The sequence below is a fragment of the Pelodiscus sinensis genome, chromosome 22 (genome assembly GCF_052426305.1).
Source record: "Pelodiscus sinensis isolate ZL-2025 chromosome 22, ASM5242630v1, whole genome shotgun sequence".
Lineage (NCBI taxonomy): Eukaryota > Metazoa > Chordata > Testudines > Trionychidae > Pelodiscus > Pelodiscus sinensis.
The window spans coordinates 24,176,203-24,196,610 of NC_143073.1; the positions used below are offsets into that span (position 1 = coordinate 24,176,203).

Consider the following 20,408-nt stretch of genomic DNA (forward strand, 5'->3'; position numbering starts at 1 on the left):
ACGGTGTTTTTTTCTCAGTGATTCCGGTGCAGCTCTTCACATTTTTTCCGCTGCTGTCCCGGCTCTATTCATTTACCTGGGTGGCCGTACCTGGCCTAGCGGGTGGCTACGATGGCTGCCTCCCTCCCGAGAGAATGTTTCCCTGCATCTCCACCCTCCATTCCTGCCTGTGGTGGTGGTGGTCATCTTTGGGCAGCCCACAAACAACTCAGGCCTGTGAGGTATTTATGCTCTTCACTGAGCCGGGCCAGCGCTGGGCCGCAGGGCGCCACCATCTCCTGTAGCCTCCATGCTGCATCGCTGCCAGGCAACCGGACGCTGGTTCCTTTGCTTGCAATGGCCTCTCGTCACTGCCTCATGGGGGTTCTGCTCCCCCACAGCTGCCTGGCCCTTCCCAGCAGTGCTGCAGCCAAGCCAGTCACCCCCGTTCTGTGGGGGGCACTTGCTTCGCCCGCCCTATGCGCAGCCCCTCCCCTTGGCCTTTGGCGGGCAGAGCGCCAGCACAGGCGGGCCTGGACGAGCTGGAGAAGGGGACTGGAAACGGCCGGTTACATGCCACAAAGCATTTGCAGCCCCCCCCCCCCCCCTTGGTGTGCTCTGTGGTTTGATCAGTGACCCCTCTGCACCCCCCTCCGGCATTGACAGGGATGTGAACAGCCCTGGGCCCAGACCAAGTCCCCGTGGGTCCCCCCGGAGCTCCCCTTCCACGCTGGCCGTTTCCATGCGGAGTCCCTCCGTGGCTGTGACTGGTTGGCCAGTTACCTCCCCACCTCACGGCCGTTCTCCCGAGCCCACGTGTCTCCCGCTCACTGGCCAGTTGTTTATTGAATCCCAGGACCATGGACCTCACTGCCCCTCCTCTCCTCCCACACTGCCTCTTCTCATGGACTTCCAGAAATTGCACTGAGCCTGGTGCAGGGTTCACCTGCCTCCCTTGCACCATGTGTCTATTGCTCCCCTCCCCGGCTAACCCCCCTTCCAAGAGCCAGGGACACATTGAGGCTGGGGCAGGGAGGAAGGTTCCTGCCTCTCAGAAGGTCTGGAGAGGAGCTGGGGACAAAGGACTTGACTCCTTCCAGCAGAGAGCGGGACCAACGCCTGAGTGTGGGGGTGACAGGTTTGCTTGTGAGAGCGGGGGTGAGGCTCAGCAGCCCTGGGTTCATTGCTGGTAGAGGCCTTGTGCTCTCAAGGCTCGTGCTTCAAGGCTTCATGCAGCCAGCAGCAGGGGTCAGGAAGGAATTAACCCCCCTGCGCCCAGGCACTTCTATGAATCCCCTTCCCTCCGCACAGCGGGGTGGGCACAGCTGCACAGGGAGCACTGGACAGAGAGGGCCAGGTCTTGTGCGCACCCAGCACCCCTCTGCCCAGGCCTTGGCCACCTGGGTCTTCCCACCTGCTTGTTGCGAGAACCACAGGTCCGATGATGCATAGCCAAGGGGGGAAGGACAAAACCATCTGGCAAGAAAAACCCCTATCAGACAAGTTGGCACAGAACCAATGAACTATAAAAACTGACTGGGGGAGGCATAGCGAGAAGAGTGAAGAAAAATGTACAGACCTCGGAAATTCACATCCCTGTGAATAGTGCTAAGTTGATGCAGTGATAGTGCGAGTGATTGAAAGTGTCATTGTGGGACATTAAGGCAGAAGAGTGGGTGAGAAGTTAACTCTGTAAAGTCTGGAGTAGCTGAACGTTGTGTAAATGTTATAAAGGAAAAAAAAGGAAAATTGTGATAAAACAGTCTTGGTTTTTGTTTTTAGCTTTGTTTTTTGTTTTTGCAGCCGTTCTAATAAAAAAGGGCCCTCCCTTGCAAAAAAAAAAAAAAAGTTTGTAAATAATCCTTTGATGTGGTCATGAATTCCTTCAAAAAAAGCAGTTCTTCTTTCACAGTTCCATCGCCAATGAATCGAATGTAGACGAGCAACTGACACCATTGTGCTACATCAGTAGTATTGTTGCACTGAATTGCGAAAAAAAGAGAAGCCAATGCTCCCTCCACAACTTGAAGTTTAAGATCTTTCGCCAGGTCATTGATGCGACGTTTCATGGAATTGTCGGACAGTGAAATTTCCAATAGCTTTTTCTTGCTTTCAGCACCACGCACAACATCAGCTGCTTTCAACAAGTAAGCCTTCACAGGAGTTTCTCCTATTATGTGCACTTTCTTGGCTTTAGCGATGAGTAATGACAGTTCATAAGATACTTCTACCGCTTTGGCCGACACTTGATGAAAAGCTCCAGTAGTGTCCAGCTTCATGCATTCCAAATGTTGAAGTTTATCAGCAAAAAAATCTTTTGGTTTGTCTGTCATAGCGCTGTGGTTCTTTGTCCAGTGTCGCTCAAGACGAATAAGTCTCAAGGAATCTTTGCTGAGTGCTGTGTGGCATTCTATGCATTGAGGATGAACAATCCTGTTTTATTCCACGTCAGTGAAGCCATACTTAATGTAGTCTTCATTGTACTTCCTTTTCTTAATCGTGGCCATAATATATTAATTTTAAAAAATCTATAAAAATAATTTTCTTTATTCAAATAAATTTAACAGCTACAAGTTACTTTGATCAAAGCAAATTTTTATTTACTACTACTACTATGACATACGGACACATACTGCCTTATATATACCCCACCACCAGCCACTGCACAAGACTGGCTACCTATTCCCATAATAGAACAGTCCGGAACACTCCTGCAAACTTGCTAGAAAGTTTGAAAAAGTTCCATCACCTTCTACATCATTTTTCGACCTTCTCACCGACCGACCAGTCCCCTGTACATATCGAAAGGCAAAATAAATACAGCAATACATTTTAAAAATCACATTTTGTGGTATGAAATTTGAAAATTAAAATTTTGTTACGCTGATAATTTTTTTTTCATAATGTAAATTTCTCAGTCTCGTGCCCCCCTTTGAATTTTCCAGTTTGGGAAGCGATGATCAAGACAGTGCGTGGTCCTGCCGGGAGGGCAGAGGACTGGACTTGAGGAACCTCTTGAGGTCCCTGCCAGTCCTACCATTGAGTCTAGGATTGCCCATCATGTCACGTGACTCAGCAGCCATGTTGCTCTTCCTTTTGAACGTGTCGTTTGAAATGACTCTGGTACCTGCCAGCAAAGGGCAGCAGCAGCCACGGTCAGCGAGAGCCAGACGGGAGAGGAGTCTCTTTACCCTCCACCCCAAGTGCAACGGCCTCTCCGACGTACTTGGAGAAACCCAAAGGGATTTTGCTGCTGCTTCGAGTTCACCATCCCCCTCGCTGCCTCCCTCCCTCTCTCCTGGCGCCTCTGGGTGCTGAGTAGGGTGGGAAGTGAAAGTGAATGTACGACAACGGGCACAGCACACAGCCCGGCCCCGCTCTCTCTGGGCTTCGAGAATCTGGGACCGTCCACCTGGAGCGTGTCACCGGGCGTCCCAGACACCTGGCTAATATCACCCTCCTGCCCCAGGTTGCTGGTGATGTTTGGGCCTGGGGGCTGGCAACCTCACAAGAATCACAGAATCATAGAACTGGAAGAGACCTCAGAAGGTCAAGTCCAGCCCCCCGCTCTAGGGAGGACCAATCCCAACTAAATCAACCCGGCCAGAGCTTTGTCAAACCGAGACTTAAACACCCCTAGGGATGGAGACTCCACTACTTCCCTAGGGAACCCATTCCAGTGCTTCACCACCCTCCTAGGGAAATAGTTTTTCCTAATATCCAATCTGGACCTCTCCCACCACAACTTGAGACCATTGCTCCTTGTTCCGTCATCTGTCACTACTGAGAACAGCCTCTCTCCATCCTCTTTGGAACCCCCCTTCAGGAAGTTGAAGGCTGCTCTCAAATTCCCCCTCACTCTTCGCTTCTGCAGACTAAACAGACCCAACTCCCTCAGCCTCTCCTCATAAGTCATATGCTCCAGCCCCCTAATCATTTTGGTTGCCCTCCGCCGGACCCTCTCCAATGCGTCCACATCCTTTTTGTAGTGGGGGGCCCAGAACTGGACACAATACTCCAGATGCGGCCTCACCAAAGCCGAATAAAGGGGAATAATGACATCTCTGGATCTGCTGGCAATGCTCCTCTTAATGCAGCCTAATATGCCATTAGCCTTCTTGGCTACAAGGACACACTGTTGACTCATATCCAGCTTCTCATCCACTGTAACCCCCAGGTCCTTTTCTGCAGAACTACTACTTAACCGGTTGGTCCCCAGCTTGTAACTATGCTTGGGATTCTTCCGTCCCAAGTGCAGGACTCTACACTTGTCCTTGTTGAACCTCATCAGATTTTTAGTGGCCCAATCCTCCAATTTGTCTCAGTCATTCTGTACCCTATCTCTGCCCTTAAGCGTATCTACCTCTCCCCCCAACCTGGCAACTTCACAAGGTCCATTTCCCCTTTGCAAAAGGGCTTCCTGGCCCAGGGCACCTGAGATGCTCCAGCTCCATCCATACTGCAGCTGGGGGTGGTGTGACTCCGGCCCGGGCAGATGGACTCTCCTGAGCTCTGCTCACACCAGGCATGAGAAACAGCAGTGTGAGCACGGGGGAGGGGAGCCGGAGCTGGGACCCAGGGAGCTGGGCGGAGCTGGACGTGGGCGGTGAACGCAAGTCACCCCAATAAACCCTTTTTCAGCCTGACAGCTGGAGCGAAGCCAGAGTCCGTCCATCTGTCTGTCTGCCCTGAGGGCCACACCCCCGGCTGCAGGGAGACCTCCCCTCAGGCCTGCTCTGTCCTTACATGACCGAGGACCACGGGGCCGGCGAGGGATGTGATTTCTGTGGTTCTTCTGTGTCGGAGGGGAGCCGTGGGCCCTCTTCGACCCTCAGCATGGCTGCGTCGTCGGCAGTAGTGCGGCGAGATGACGTGGGCTGGGATCCCAGAGGAGATGTCCCCCAGATACACCAGTACAGCCAGGGCCGTGCGGTGGTGGGTACCTGGATAGCAGGTGGCTTCTTCCCCTTCTCGTACAGGAATAAGCTGTTCTGGGAGAAAGCACGGATCTCCCTGCACGCAGACGGGAGGAGCGGCACCGCGGTAAGTGCAGAGTGCACAGGGGCAGCTCCCCACGTTCTGGGAAGGGAAGGGAAGACGCGGCGGGTGCGACCTGCAGCAGAGGAGAAGTAGCATGGAGAGCAGGAGACAGGCTCTTACCTCCCCGGGCCGTTCAGCTCTGGAATCGGCTCCCAGGGGCCACGCTGGTGACTGCGTCACTGGAGGGTTTTAAGGCCAGGTTGGACCAACCCCTGCCAAGGCTGGTCCAGGCCGGCTGTGCCAGAGTGGGGGGCTGGGGCTTGCCGGGGAGGTGGGGGCAGGGCAGGGTCCATGGCTGGACTGCGCTGCAGCAGTTGGGTCAGGAATGGAGAGAGGATGGGGAATGAGAGCAGGGAGGAGGAACAAAACTGCCATCCACTCCCCGCCCCACACGTAGCACCTGGAGGCCCCGGCTTCCCTCTCTAACCAGGCCCCCCCTTCCCTCCCATCCAGTTCAGCTCCCTGCCACCTTCCACCCCTCCCCCCAGCCATCGTTCTCTTACTCATTAACTAAGGGGGCACTTACGGGGCCTGGGGCAGACATCACTGCTCCTTTCACTTTCTAGTCTTAAGCTATAAATGACGGGGCTTGAAAAGCAGCCAGCTGGAGCCAGGGCGAGCGGGCGAGGAGCAGAGATCCCAGGCAAACAGCCAGGCTGCTGCAGGACGTCAGACTCCGACAGAATCAGCACCTGGAGCCTTTCCAGGGGAGGTAAGAGATGCGCTTCTGGCCTCTTGCAAACTTGCACAGACAGCGGAGCTGCAGCGTTAGGTCCTGAGCGTTACAAGCTGCCTGCTCCCCACCCAGCGCAGTTGGATCAGGAAGCAGAGAATCAGGCAGCAGCAGAGACGGGGGATGTGAACTGCTAAACATAAACGGTTTGGAAAGTTTTGGGAACCTCCAGAGACAGTTTCTGAGTCTTGTATCATTCTCACCGAGATGGTTAGAAGCTGCATTTTCTTCTGCACAGTGAAGCCTCAAAGCTGCGCTGACTCGCCAGGCAGGGTAACCGCTTGGAAGAACAAGCAGGCGGGTTTGTTCGGTGCTAACGGCATTGCAGAGGGGCAGGTGGCCTCCAGTCCTGCACCTTCTACCCCTGAGCTATTGCCACAGTCACAGCCGGGCAAAAGCCAAATAACCCCCCAGAGCGCGAGTGGCTGAATTCCTGTCTCCTGACTGAAGGAACCGAAGTTTGACGCCGTGTAGATTCAAGCACCATGGCTTTGATTACACACAGAGGGTGGAGTGTCCCTTCCCTTATCAGGCTCCGAGAGGCAGGGCCAAACAGCTGATTACCAGCGATTACATCTGGCGGATGGGCAGAGAGAAGTGATGGGGTGGGAGTTCCAGCGTCGGGCTGGGAGTTCCCGAGCCCCTGGATAGGTTCGAGCACCAAGACATGATGAGCCCAATAAGCCAATCGTCTAAGAGATTCCATGTGTGCTCCGCCCATCGCTCAGGTTCACGTTTGCTACCACACAGGTGTCACCCTCAGGTTCTCTTGGAGAAGGTGGCTTAAATCCCCATTCCAAGTCTTTAGGAATGACAGGTGGTGCCTCTCGATAGGTTTGCCTGCAGGTACATCCCTATAGAGACAAAGGGAACAATAAGCAGTACACGGCATTGGCAACAGCGCACAATTAGCAGTGCGCTCACACACACACACACACACACACACACGTTGCCATGCGTGAGGGGTGCACATCATCACTCACTGACGTGTCAGCCCTCTCCCTGAGCCCTGCTCGGTATCGGGGAGGACGCCCCGTCAGCTCTTCCTGAACTGGGGAGCGGATTTCCAGGCCCCTCTCAGTGAGTTGTGGGTCTGCAACTCAAGATCAGCCCCAATGACTGTTTGCACCTGGACTTGTCTCCAATCCGTTCCAGACCCTGCTCAATGCCAAGGTCTGTGAGGGGGCTGCCTTGGCTCACAGCCTAGCTCTGTGTTTCGTGCTTCACCCTTTGTTAGCTAGGCCTCCTGCTAACGATTCTGTCCACAGGCTTGGCCCTTCACTGACCTGGACTAGTGAATCCTAACTCTGGGGGGTTGGTGGGTTCTGAGCCCCCCTCGGCAGCCAGAGTCTGCCTCTGCCTCCCTCCTTCCTGTGCCTCTCACCCACGGGTGGCCCCACTGACCAACTCCTCACCTCCGATCCAGCACCCCCCCACTCCCGGCCTCCCAGCGAGAGGGGAAGTCGGTGCCCATGCAGTGCCTTAGCTGACACTGCACAGACAGGGCTTTGCTTTCTCGGGCAGAGAAAATGGGGCTCCCAGCCTGGATTCCTGGAGACAAAAGAACTCCCCAGCCATTCCTGTGCCACCAGCTGGGAGAGCGACACCACACTTGTACTCCGGCTTTTGATACAGTCTCCCTCAGTATTCTTGCCAGCAAGTTAAGGCCATCTGGTTTGGATACATGGACTGTAAGGTGGAGAGAAAGCCGGCTAGACAGTAGGACCCAACGGGTAGTGATCAACAGCTCAATGCCAGGTTCACAGTCGGTTTCGAGCAGAGTGTCCCAAGGATCGGTTCTAGGACTGGTTTTATTCAATATCTTTATTAATGACCTGGCTGAAGGGATGGATTGTAACCTCAGCAAGTCTGCAGATGACACTAATCCAGGGGAGAGGTAGATACGCTGCAGGGCAGGGATACGGTCCAGAGTGACCTGGACAGATTAGAGGCTTTGGCGTGTCAGGATAAATGACACGTTCACGCCCAGTGGGATTCCGAGCTGCAGCTGGGGCACTGGCAGGCTCTGGGGGTTTTCTGCGGGTCACTCGGCAGCCTCCCTTCACGGATTTCCAGCTCCCGGCCGCGTCTCGGGGGCGATTTGCTCTGGCGAGTGGCTGAGTTCTTGTCGGGCAATTCTCCCCCTGCTGGTGCCCCCGCCCAGAGATCAGCACCTTGTGCCCCTCGCGCCCAGCGCAGCCTTGAGTGCAGGGACTGACCTGCCCCCTCGTCCCCAGGCGGAGCAGGTGCTGCAGCAGTTCGTGGGCAGCAAGAAGACAGAAGCAGCCTCCATTCTCCAGGCCAACGAAATAGTCAGAGATGGAAAAGAACCAGGCAGGTAAGTCCCTGGGGAAGGGTTTTAAGCAGGTTTCTTTCCATTTTTCAATCATTTCAGCAACAACCCCTCTCCGCCACGAAGCCCTCAGTAGAACAGAGCTACAGCTGGGAATCCACAGGGCAGCCCAGGGTGGGGTAGGGAGGCCAAGTGGGGCAAATTGTCCCAGGCCCTGGGCCCCGCCCCCACAAGAATGTCTGAAGGCTGAGGTCTGAGACAGGGAGACCCAGGAAGGGGCCCCTGAACTTGCTTTGCGCCAGACCCCCTGAATCCTCTGGGGATCCACGGCCATCCGGGGCTCAGGGGTGTCCCTACAGCGAACACCACGGCCATTGGCAGTCTCCCATTTCCGGGTTGTGCTTTGGGAGCTACAGGGGCTGCTCGGTTGCTCTGTTGAAGCTGTTCCACTTTGTTCACCCATCAGGCTGTCTGGGGAGGCTCATCGCTGTGAGCGCCGGTCTCAGGGAGACTGTCAGACACACGCAGGTGGGGGGTCCTAGAGGTCAACTTCCCCGCGTCAGTAACAACCGTGCACTCCTGGGTTACCCCCAGTCTCAGCACAGAGTCACAGGCCGCCCCTGAGCCCCCCGTCTGTCTCCCCCCCGATCGACAGAACTTAGTGAGAACAGCCCCGTCAGCCAAACCTCCCAGCACATCAGTTCTCCCCGTCCCAGCGTCCCGCCCCCGGCCCAGAGCAGTTGGTTCCCCAGAGCCTGCAGCACGGGCAGCCCTGGCAGCCAGTTGGGCAGAGAATGGAGTGAAGGGCGATGAGCTCAGTGGGAAGGAGGGACGATGTGGAAGGTTTAATGCAGGTCAAACGTATTCCCAGGGGAGTCACAGTTTGGAATCCCAGCGGTAACAGTGATGCAATGAACGGCCGGTTTGCCAAGAGTCTTTCCGGGGTATCTGGGCATCTCCACTCACATCTGCCGTCCCTCCGTGCCAGAGTCCAAACAGTCCAGAGGTGAAGGTCCTTTCCTTACACCCCTGCTTGTAGCCTCTTCACAAACCTCTCTGACAGCCACCCTGCCCGCCTGGGCCTACCTTTCCCAGCTGGGAGCGAGGCCCGCAGTGTGTGTGTGAAACTGCCTGTCAGCGCCAGACTGGCCGCTTGCTTGGAAATCAGCACGGTTCTGTTACGCTCAGTGCTTTTTTGGGGACATTGAGCTACCTATTTTCCCAGCATTCCTCAGTTGAATGGGATTCCCCTCTGGCGACCGGCATTCTCCTGGGGTGGCTTGGCTCCTGGCAGAAGCCCGCTCGGGACACACGGCTCTTAAAGGGGCCATGGTGCATTTCAGCCCCCTGGAGTACCGGCACCGTTTTTGTAACAAAAAGCACTGGTTACGCTCTTCCTTAGCACTTCACCAGCCACGGCAGCTCAGTTCCAGGCCACGCTCATGTCGATGTTCGCCCTTCTTGAGACCAGGACGCTGACAAGTGAGACCGGTGGGAGGAACCAGCCCTAAGCATGAATTTTAAACACCAAACGCTCTTTTACAGCCCTCGAGAGCTCCATTAACAGCGAGGGAATTGGCCCGTGGCCCTGACCTGGTACCGGGCTGGCAGCGTCTCGTGACTGACTGAGCGTGCATGCTAACCGTGGCTGGCAGCTGGCTTGTCACATCCCGGGGAGAGCCAGAACCGCTGGACCCTGGTCCTCCCCTCTGCCACTTGCTCCCTCAGGCCCAAGGCAAGTTTCCTATGTCGGAGACCCTGCCGGTCCCTGCACTCAGCAGGCAGAGCAGGAATTAGAGCCCAGGTCTCCCACTTCCCCAGCGAGAGCCCCAGCCACTGGCTCGCTGGGGGGCTCTCTCTGGCTCTGGGTTCTGCAGAGAATGGGGCGACCTGGGTGAGGGACACAGGGACGGGTCCCTAGCTCAGAATGGCTGAGCAGAGAGAAGCGCTTCCCCCAGCCCATCCGCTCAGTGTGAGCCAAGGACAATGGGAGTTAGGAGCCTAACCTCATCTTTGGAGCTGGCCCTACGCACCCCCGCCCTCTGCATCTCCTCCTGGCGAGGGCAGGCGGCTCAGCCCCCCGGCGTCCGAGACGCCCCAGCTTTGTTCTGGCTGCTGCTGCACACGGAGGGGTGTTTTCAGAGAACTGTCCACAGTGACTCCTAGATCTCTCTCTGCAGCGGTTGTAGCTAAATCAGCCCCCGTCATATTGAATGGCTAGTGGGGTTATTTTTTCCAGTGTGCATTACTCTACATTGATCTGCATCAACATTCATCTGCCGTTTTGTTGCCAAGTCTCCTAGTTTGGGGAGATCTTCTTGAAGCTTCACAGTCTGCTTTGGTCTTAACTCTCTTGAGCGGTTTGGGGTCATCTGCAGATTTCACCACCTCCCTGTTCGTCCCTTTCGCTAGATCATTTATGAATGAGTTGAATAGGACTGGTCCCACAACAGATCCGTGGGGGACCCCACTAGTTACCTCTCTCCAATCTGAAAACTGCCCATTTATTCCTACCCTTTGTTTCCTGTCTTTTAACCCGTTACCAGTCCATGAAAGGACCTTCCCTCTTATCCCACGACAGCCTGGGCTGGGCCCCTTGTCAGCTCTTGTCTCCTTCTTATCTCTTGTGGGCTGCTCAGACGGCCCTTGGTCAGGACAGGGCGGCTGAGCCCAGTGTCGGAGCAGACACAGCTGAGCGGTTAGAGGAGGTGACTGGCCTCTGCCTAGAGCCAGGACTGAGAGCCAAGAAGCAGAGCCCAGGGTCAGCGCTGCCAACAGAGACCAGACTCTTCCTGCTTCCGAGGCCCTTTGAAATGTCCTGCTGTTGGTGTTTGTCATTAACCAGGGCCTGCTCCGCTCCTCTCCTGTCCCCGTGCCCAGCCGGCGTCTGTGCGGCTCCCTGCTACCCGCCTAGGATGCGACTCTGAATGACGCCCCCCAGAGGATGCTCAGTGCAATGGCAGCAGGGTCGGCGTTGCCGGTTGGCGCTAGTAGAGTTCTCCCATGGGGCAGCGTGACACTCAGGACCTGGGATGTCACCTGAGGTGCTTGAGATGCCACAGAGCCAGCCACATCTGCCAGCCCAGCCCCCCTTTTCCCTGGTCTGGCTGAGCCGGGCCCTCCACACAGCACACAGGCAGGGCCAGAGCTCGCTGCGGTACAGACGGGGATGGGGTCCCCTGGGACGGCTGTTTCCCCTTCACTGTCTCTAGCCTGGGCTGTCTCTCACGCGGCCTTGCTGGTGACCATCAGTAGCCCCGCTGAGCGCTGTTATCCCTCAGCATAATCATGTGGGGATGAACGCGCCCAGAGCCACCCACGAATCTCCAAGTAAAGCCCCAGCCAAATCCCACCCCGCACGTCTCTCTCAGTGCTGGACCCCAGGGAGATACCATCTCATCCATCGATTGACTCACCACGTCATCGACAGGCCATGGAGAGACACCACCTGGGCAGAGTCATAACACACTCCGTGCACGCTCACTGGCAACGACGCACAGGGAAGGGAGTTCAGAGACTCGAAACGTGGTGACTACAAAGATAGAATGTAACTGGCCGTACGTGTTAGGAAAGAAAATATAAACATGCAGCCCCCGGGACTGCCTTATCGTCTAGAGCAGCGCTTCCCAGTTTTATCCGGCCACGGAACCCTTTTAAACTCGAAAGAATTTTGCAGAACCCCTAATAAGAGTCTAATATATGAAGCTGAAACAGGAGACCACAAATAAGTAAGTTTAACAATAAACATGTGCTAAATGAAGTCATGAGATCAATATTTAGTTGAATTGCCCATGTTTAAAAACAAAAATCACACAATATTAATTATTATTATTATTTAAATCATAAAATGTGAGGGTATGTCTACACTACCCCGCTAGTTCGAACTAGCGGGGTAATGTATGCATACCGCACTTGCTAATGAAGCCCGGGATTTGAATTTCCCGGGCTTCATTAGCATAAGCGGGGAGCCGCCATTTTTAAATCCCCGCTGCTTCGAACCCCGTGTAGCGCGGCTACACGGGGCTCGAACTAGGTAGTTCGGACTAGGGTGCCTATTCCGAACTACCGGTACACCTCGTTTCACGAGGAGTAACGGTAGTTCGGAATAGGACCCTAGTCCGAACTACCTAGTTCGAGCCCCGTGTAGCCGCGCTACACGGGGTTCGAAGCAGCGGGGATTTAAAAATGGCGGCTCCCCGCTTATGCTAATGAAGCCCGGGAAATTCAAATCCCGGGCTTCATTAGCAAGTGCGGTATGCATACATTACCCCGCTAGTTCGAACTAGCGGGGTAGTGTAGACATACCCTGATTGTAACAGAATTTTTTTGTGGAACCTTATTTTCACGTCGCGGAACCCTGGGGTTCTGAGGAATACCGTTTGGGAAACATTGTTCTACAGTTGTCAATTGGCTTTTTATTCACATTTTGATAGGGGTAGACAGCAATCTCCTGGTACTTTTACACCTGTCCTTGACTTCTCCCTAGAACATCTGACCTTCGCTCTGTGTTTCTCTCCTAGCACACACATTCCTCATTTACATACACAAAACAGACACAATAGGAATATTTCAACAGGAACATCCAAGTACAATTGCCATTACACCAATAATCACACCCAGTTACTTAGTTCACAAGACTAATTTTAAAACGGACACCAGAATTATAGGAATTCCTGCCATGGAATCAGCTTTAGACACAATATTCTGGCTGGGGCCCCTTTACCAATGGGAAGGAAAAAGTCTTTTTGGCTTTCAGAAAGGGGGGCTGATGGAGTACCCCGAGGTACCTTAAATGTCATGATTTTATAAAGCACAGAAAACATCTGCAACAGCAGAACTCCCCTGCCAGTCCCCAGCGCTTCCCCTCTGGTTGTATAGACACAGTGGTGGGTGAGTGAAGAGAGTCGGGGAAAGGCTTATCTACGTCCCATTACTGATCACATGCATTCCTTCCCTGGGCTCCCCATTCGGGTTTATCTGAGTACAAAGAACTTTTCAGCAGCTGGATACAGAGTCGTAGACAGAGATCACGTGGGTCGGGGCCGGTATGTTTTCTAGCGCTAGATTTATGACACCCCTTATCTCTGCCAGTGCCCTCCAACCCGTGCACCACCCTGAACACATTCACCACTTCACTCGGCCAGCGCTTGCCAGCGAGGGCTGGCTCTGTTTGTCAGTCACAAGGCAGCTCCTGTGTCGCTACAGCTGCATAACAACCTCTGGGTAAAGGTCGACCTTTCTCAGGCACCCAAACACCGTGCGCTCACACGGAGCCCTTTGAAATGTGGGGGCCTTAAGAGGGGCAAGTCAGATTCAGAGATCCACAGCTGGGGGGATTTGAACTTCTATTGGTGAAGGTGAAACCCCAGTGCCACTTCCCAAAACTTTCTAGGGGTTTGGCCCTGGCACCTCTGGGCCTGGCAGGGCATAGTGCTGGCACTTCTGGGCTAGCTGCTTTAGTTATGAATGGAAACCAATTGCCTGAGCCCCAGCACCTCTCTCACTTGCAGCTGAGCTCTAGTTTCAGCTCAGCTGGGGCACGGTGCCTACTAAGTCCTTGGCAGACTGCGAGCGGGAGCCTCTCCCTGCCAGGCAGCCAGGTCCATGGGGGCAGTGCGGCCTGGTAGTCAGAGGCTGCAGCACCACCAAACTCTCCTGGCCAGAGAGACGTGGGCATGTCCGATTGGTGCTGCCCCAGGTCTCTCAGGCTGCAGGTCGCCTGTCAGAGCTCTCGTCCACTGGCCAGGCCTGTGTTGGCTGTTTGTAGGGAAGGGCCCTAACTCCCATTCACACACGGCTCTCCTTTGCCGTTACAGGGTGAATTGGGCCATGTAGCTGCAAGGCACTTAACCCTTTCCAGCCCGTGTCATCCCCTCGGGGCTCTGCCCATCTGTCTAGCGGGGGTGGGGTCTGGGTAGGGCTGCCCCAGTCAGTGGGAAGGTGGGTTTGGTTTGCTGCCACCCCCAGCAGAGGGCCCGTGACCCTCCCCCAGTGACCCACTGCTGCAGGTGGGAGACAGACGGGAACTTCCCGCCCATCTCTCTCCCTGCGGGGACACGCGGGGTGTCTGGGCTGGGGGTGTGACTGGCAGGAAGGTCCCAGCTCTCTTGCCCTGGCTGGGTCACTTCCCGCTTGCAGGACAAGTCAGTCCTTGGCCAAGCGTAACGTGACCCCTCAGCCTGACCCGGCGTTCTCTGGGGCCCAAAGTGGGGCCCAGTCCGGTCTGTGGGAACCCACCTGCAGCCTGACCTGTGGAGCAGGGGTGGCCATTGTATCGCCATGGAAACTGACCGGCGCCTCCTGTGGAGAGGCAGCTGCCAGGTTAGAATCAGCCCCAGCCCCTGTCTGCCGGGCTGGGCGCTCTCTGCCCCATGCAGACTGCACAGCAGGGGGCTGATGCTGGGTTCTTTGCATTTCCCATTTCCACAGCTGACCAGGCGAGGTTGGAGCAGCTGGAGCAGCAGCGCAAGGCAGAGGAGGAGAGGAGGCAGCAGCTGGAGCAGCAGATGAGGGACCTAGAACGCAGCCACCAGGAGAACATTAAGCAGGTGGAAGCCAAGATGAAAGAGGAGATTGAAAAGCTGAAGCAGGAGAGGGAGGCAGCTGTGCAGAGCAAGCTCATGGAGCAGGAGAAGCTGCTGCAGGAGGGCTTCAAAGAGAGATCGGAGCTGCTGAAAAAGGAGGTGGAGCAGCTACAGAAGGAGGCAAAGGAGCGGGAGAAGAAGCTGCAGCAGGAATTCCTAGAAAGAGAGAAGCTGATGAAAGAGCAGATGGAGCAGCTGAAGAAGGAGGCACTGGAGCGTGAGAAGAAGCTGCAGCAGGAATTCTTGGAGAGAGACAAGCTGCTGAAACAGGAGGCGGACAGACAGCAGAAGGAGACAAAGGAGTGGGAGGAGAAGAAGAAGCAGGAATTTCTAGAGAGAGAAAAGCTGATGAAAGAGCAACTGGAGCAGCTGCAGAAGGAGGGAAAAGATCAGGGGAAGCAGCAGCAGCAGGAATTCCTAGAGAGAGACAAGCTGATGAAAGAGGAGGTGGACAGACGGCAGAAGGAGGCAAAGGAGTGGGAGGAAAAGAAGCATCAGGAATTCCTAGAGAGAGACAAGCAGATGAAAGAGCAGGTGGAGCAGCTGAAGAAGGAGGCAAAGGAGCGGGAGGAGAAGCTGCAGCAGGAATTCCTAGAGAGAGACAAGCTGATGAAAGAGCAGATGGAGCAGCTGAAGAAGGAGGCAAAAGAGCGGGAGGAGAAGCTGCAGCAGGAATTGGTGAGTCCCTGTGGGGTTGGAGGGGCTGTCGGGGTTATGCACGGGGCGTTTACTCCACGAGCACCAGGAACTATTTTTTTAATATCAAGGCATCAGTGAGGACTGCTGTCTTCTCCCCGTCTCTGCACACGGTTACTTACAGTCCTAGCAGTAGGAGTAAGCCTGCAAAAAAGACCAGAGGGAACATCCTTGAAACTTTACTTCCAGCAGAAAGGGGAAAGCAATTTAAGGAAAGTGCAAGAGGGATGGTTCGAACTGCAGCCAGGGAAGTTTAGGTTGGACATGAGGAAAATCTTCCTGCCTGTCAGGTTGGAGAAACACTGGAATAAACTGCCTGGGGGAGGTTGTGGAATCTCCACCCCGGGAAATATTGAAGAGCAGGTTGGACAGATGCCTGTCGGGGATGGTCTAGACGGTGCTGGGTCCTGCTGTGAGGGCAGGGGACTGGAATCCATGCCCTCTGGGGGGCCCTTCCAGTCCTAGGCTACGTCTGCACTGGCATGATTTTCCGGAAATGCTTAAAACAGAACCGTTTTCCGTTATAAGTATTTCCAGAAAAAGCGCGTCTACATTGGCAGGATGCTTTTCCGGAAAAGCACTTTTTGCGGAAAAGCGTCCGTGCCAATGTAGACGCGCTTTTCCGCAAAAAAGCCCCGATCGTCATTTTCGTGATCGGGGCTTTTTTGTGGAAAACAGTACGGTGCTGTCTACATTGGCCCTTTTCCGGAACAGTTTTCTGGAAAAGGACTTTTGCCTGAATGGGAGCAGCATAGTTTTTCCAGAAAAGCACCGATGATTTTACAGTAGATCGTCAGTGCTTTTCCGGAAATTCAAGCGGCCAGTGTAGACAGCTGGCAAGTTATTCCGGAAAAGCGGCTGATTTCAGTGTAGACACAGCCCTACTGTTCTAGGATTCTATGACACCCAGTGGCCAGTGTGGGGACAGCAGGGAGTAGACAGGCTGCATTAACCCCCCCACCAGAGGATTTCTTCCTTCTCAGGGCAGGGCTACACGGGCTGGTCACTGAGCCCCCAGTGGGCAGAAACAGGATCTGCCTTCCTGTTGGCTGGGGGGCCCTGCCAGCTGGGCTGCTCGTGTGGGTCAGTATGTGACAGGCTGGCAGGGGCTGACCATTGACACAGCTGAGACCGGGTGAGGTCTGGCTCAGACCCAGCCAGCTCCGCCAGGGGCCCCCTCGGGCTGGCTTCAGCATAGGCCGAGGGCGCAAAGCTCTGCTCTGCCTGCTCCCCGGAGCGCAGGGCCCAGAGCGCGCCCAGTGTCTGCAGCGCCTGGTGGTGCTTGGTGCCAAACAAACCCTGCACAAACCCTGCACAAACAAACCCCCGGCCGGCTGAGACTCTCGCCAGCCCCGTGAGCCTGTTACCCCTGCAGGAGCATCCACGGCACCAAAGGGACCAGAGCTCTGAATGGGGCTCCCAGCAGGAGGCTCTGTCCTGATGGGAGGGGGCCCCCCCGCGCCGAGGGGCTCCATCCCCCACAGCTCGCCATGCGCTGGAGGAACACACAGCTAGGCTGGCCCTTGGGAACAGCAGCGGCCCAAGCGCCAGTTTCAAATCCTTGTCGAGAATTGTGACCCTCTCCCAGCGCCGGCATCTCTGGGCCATTTCTCCCTTTCACCCCACCTGGGCGAGATCCCCAGGGACCGTTGGGTACTGGAGTCATTCGCCCCGGACACCCTGTCAAAGTCCTTTTGTCTGCACCCCATCACCCTCCCCAGGGGGGCCCTGGGTGCCCCCTCCAGCAGGACCCCCACTGCCTGGGGCTGATGCTCTTCTCCTGAAGGGAGCCGGTTTCCCCTCGTTACAGGGGAATGTTTCGACTCCCCGTTCTTCCTTTGCCCTAGGACAGCCAGAGCAGCTAGCCAGAAACTCAACGAGCAATAGCAAAATGTTTGTAAGTCCATCAGAAGTAGGTTGCCGGCTAAACAACCAGTGAGTCCCTGGATGACTGAGATGCTAAAGGAGCACTAAAGGACAATAGGGTCATAGTGGAGAAGCTAAATGAATTCTTTGCTTTGGTCTCCACAGCCGAGGATATTGGGGAGATTCCCAAACCTGAGGCATTCTTTTTAGGTGACAAATCTGAGGAATTGTCCCAGAGTGAGGTGTCATTAGAGGAGGTTTTGGAACAAATTGATAAACTGAACAGTAACAAGTCCCTGGGACCAGATGGCATTCACCCAAGAGTTCTGAAAGAACTCAAATGGGAAATTGCAGAACTATTAACTGTGGTGTGTAACCGATCCTTTACATCAACTTCCGTACCTAATGACTGGAAGATAACTAATGTGACACCAATGTTTAAAAAGGGTGTTAAATTTGATTCTGGTAATTACAGACTAGAACGTCTAACATCAGCATTGTGCAAATTGGTTGAAACTACAGTATAGAATTGTCAGACACATAGATGAACATAATTTGTTGGGAAAAAGTCAACATGGTTTCTGGAAAGGGAATTCCTGCCTTACTAATCTGCTAGGGTTCTTTGCGGGGGGTCAATAAACATGCGGACAAGGGGGATCCAGTGGATATAGTATACTTAGATTTCCAGAAAGCCTTTGACAAGGTCCCTCACCAAAGGCTCTTAAGTAAAGTAAGTTGTCATAGAATCATAGAACCATAGAGCTGGAAGAGACCACGGTAGGTCATCAAGTCCAGCCCCCTGCCCAAGGCAGGACCAATTATAACTAACATGGGATTAGAAGGAAGAGCCTCTCATGGACTGAGAACTGGTTAAAAGGCAGGAAACAAAGGGTAGGAATAAATGGTCAGTTTTCAGACAAGAGAAGGGTAACTAGTGGTATTCTGCATGAGTTCATATTGGGACCATTTCTATTCAACATATTTACAAATGGTCTAAAGAAAGGGGTAAACAGTAAGGTGGCAAAATGTGCAAATGATACTAAACTGCTCAAGATAGTAGACTGTGAAGAGCCTCAAACAGAACTCAGAAAACTAAGTGACTGGACAACAAAATGGCAAATGAATGTTAATGCTGATAAATGCAAAGTAATGTATTTTTGAAAACATAATCTAAATTAGATGTACAAAATGCTGGCAACAGTATTAACTGTTACCCCTCAAAAACGAGATCTTGGAATCATTGTGGATAATTCTCTGAAAACTTCCACTCAATGTGTAACAGCAATCAAAAAAGCAAACAGAATCATTTAAGAAGGATAGCGAATAAGACAGAGAATACCTTATTGCCTCTATAAAAATCCACGGTACACCCACATTTTGAATACTGCATACAGACGTGATCACCTCATCTACAAAAAAAACCAACCAAACCAAAAAAAAGTCCACAAAAACGTGAGGCTGGTAGCGGCTGCCATATGAAGAGAGATTAAAAAGACTGGGACTTTTCAGATTAGAAAAGAGCAGACTAAGGGGTATATGAAAGAGGGCTATAAAATCATGACAAGGTGTGGAGAAAGTGAATAAGGAAACGTTATGTACTTGTTCCCATAACATAAGAACCAGGAATCACCAAATGAAATTAACAAGCAGCAAAACAAACAAAAACAAGTTTGTCTTCACACAATGCACAGTCGTCCTGTGGAACTCCTTGCCAGAGGAGGTTGTGAAGGGCAGGACTTTAACAGGCTAGATAAATGCATGGAGGTTAGGTCCGTCAGTAACTGTTAGCCAGGATGGGAAGGGATGGTATCCCTGGTCTGTGTTGGTCAGAGGGTGGAGATGGATGGCAGGAGAGAGATCACTTGATCATTACCTGTTCAGTTCACTCCCTCTGGGGCATCTGGCATTGGCCACTGTCGGCAGACAGGACCCTGGGATGGATGGGCCTTTGGTGTGACCCAGTCTAGCAGCTCTGACGTTCTTCCCGGCTAACCCTTGTTGTCAGGTCATGGGGGTTGTAAGTCGGGTTTAGCGCTATGGAGTCCTGCCAGGTCTCTGGCTCTGTCAGTGACAATAACCAGGAGTCTGCGTACGCGTGTGCTCACTGGTGTGTGCCGTGTTGACTTGCACAATTACTCACCACATGAGGCCCAGAGAGAGCTCCCACAGCCCCCAAATCAGATACGGGTCGAAGGCGCCGGCCAGGTGTAAGCGAAGTGCAGTTGTAGGCGCCTCTATACTCTACCAAACCACCACGTGTAGGTACCATAACAAAGGCCTCAGCTCAGTGAGTAGGAGAACCCCACTGCCCCCAGCTGGACAAGGCTCCTCCCCCCAAGACACCACGGAGTATACAGGTACAAACAAGTTACACGTCACTGCTGACGTGTCAGGTTCCCACTTAGTTACCACCCCTCCCCCTGCACGTCGTGCTTTGGTCAGACCGTCTCTGTCCATCATGCTATCGGTTTGGCCCCTTTTCTGGACCCGGGTCGGTACCGGTGGGGAGTGGGGGCACCAAGGCTCTTTTTAACAAGCTGGTGGCACCATCCTCTGGAACGTGCTTTCCACGTCTGGCCAGAACCAATGACCGTTCTGCACCTGGGCCTAGTACCAGCGAGTGTGTTTGGCTCTCGGCCCCATGGGCCCCAACTTCTGTGAGCAGGATCTCTGCTAGCCAGGCCTCAGGATGAGCACCCGGCTTGTGCTACGTGGGCTTTTGAGTCAAGCCCTCTTCCTACCACAGGGCACAGGCTCAGGGTTCTCAGTGGGTCTGTCGGGTGAGATCTCGGACCCTCATTATCTCAGCCTGTGAGAGGCCCCAGAGGGCCGGAGACCCAGACACAATGCAGGGGCCCTGAGCCCTGGGGCAGAGCTGGGTATAGTGATGGGGAAACCCGAGAATCTGTCACTGTCTGGGCTTGTCCAGGGAGCTGAGGGGCTGACGGCGTCTGCTTCCTTCTCCAGGCTGCAAAGAGAGGTTGTATCCTGTCCTGAGCCAGGCCGGATCCGCGCCGAGGGGCCTGAGGAAACGTTCCGACCAGTCCTGGGAGCGACGCTCACCCAAGCGCCACAACCCGCTGCCGGGCTCTGGGGGTCGCTCTGCGCTGATCGCCCGGGTGCCCCCCACCCGCCCTGCCCCACAGAGGCCCTGGGGTGGGGGCTTTCCCTGCTGGGGGGGGGGGTTCCGGGGAGATTAAAGCTTCCTGAGCACCGA

At 54.3% G+C, this 20,408-nt stretch overlaps 1 protein-coding gene across 1 annotated transcript in view; it reads left to right on the forward strand.

Moving 5' to 3' along the window:
- LOC142819585 (uncharacterized) overlaps positions 1–20,408 on the forward strand; it is a 176,921-nt gene extending 156,513 nt beyond the window's left edge. The window contains exons 3-4 of the mRNA XM_089772746.1: positions 14,475–15,307; positions 20,159–20,408. Of these exons, the coding sequence (XP_089628872.1) occupies positions 14,475–15,307; positions 20,159–20,188 (863 nt within the window). The 3' untranslated portion in view covers positions 20,189–20,408. The remainder of the gene's footprint in view (positions 1–14,474; positions 15,308–20,158) is intronic.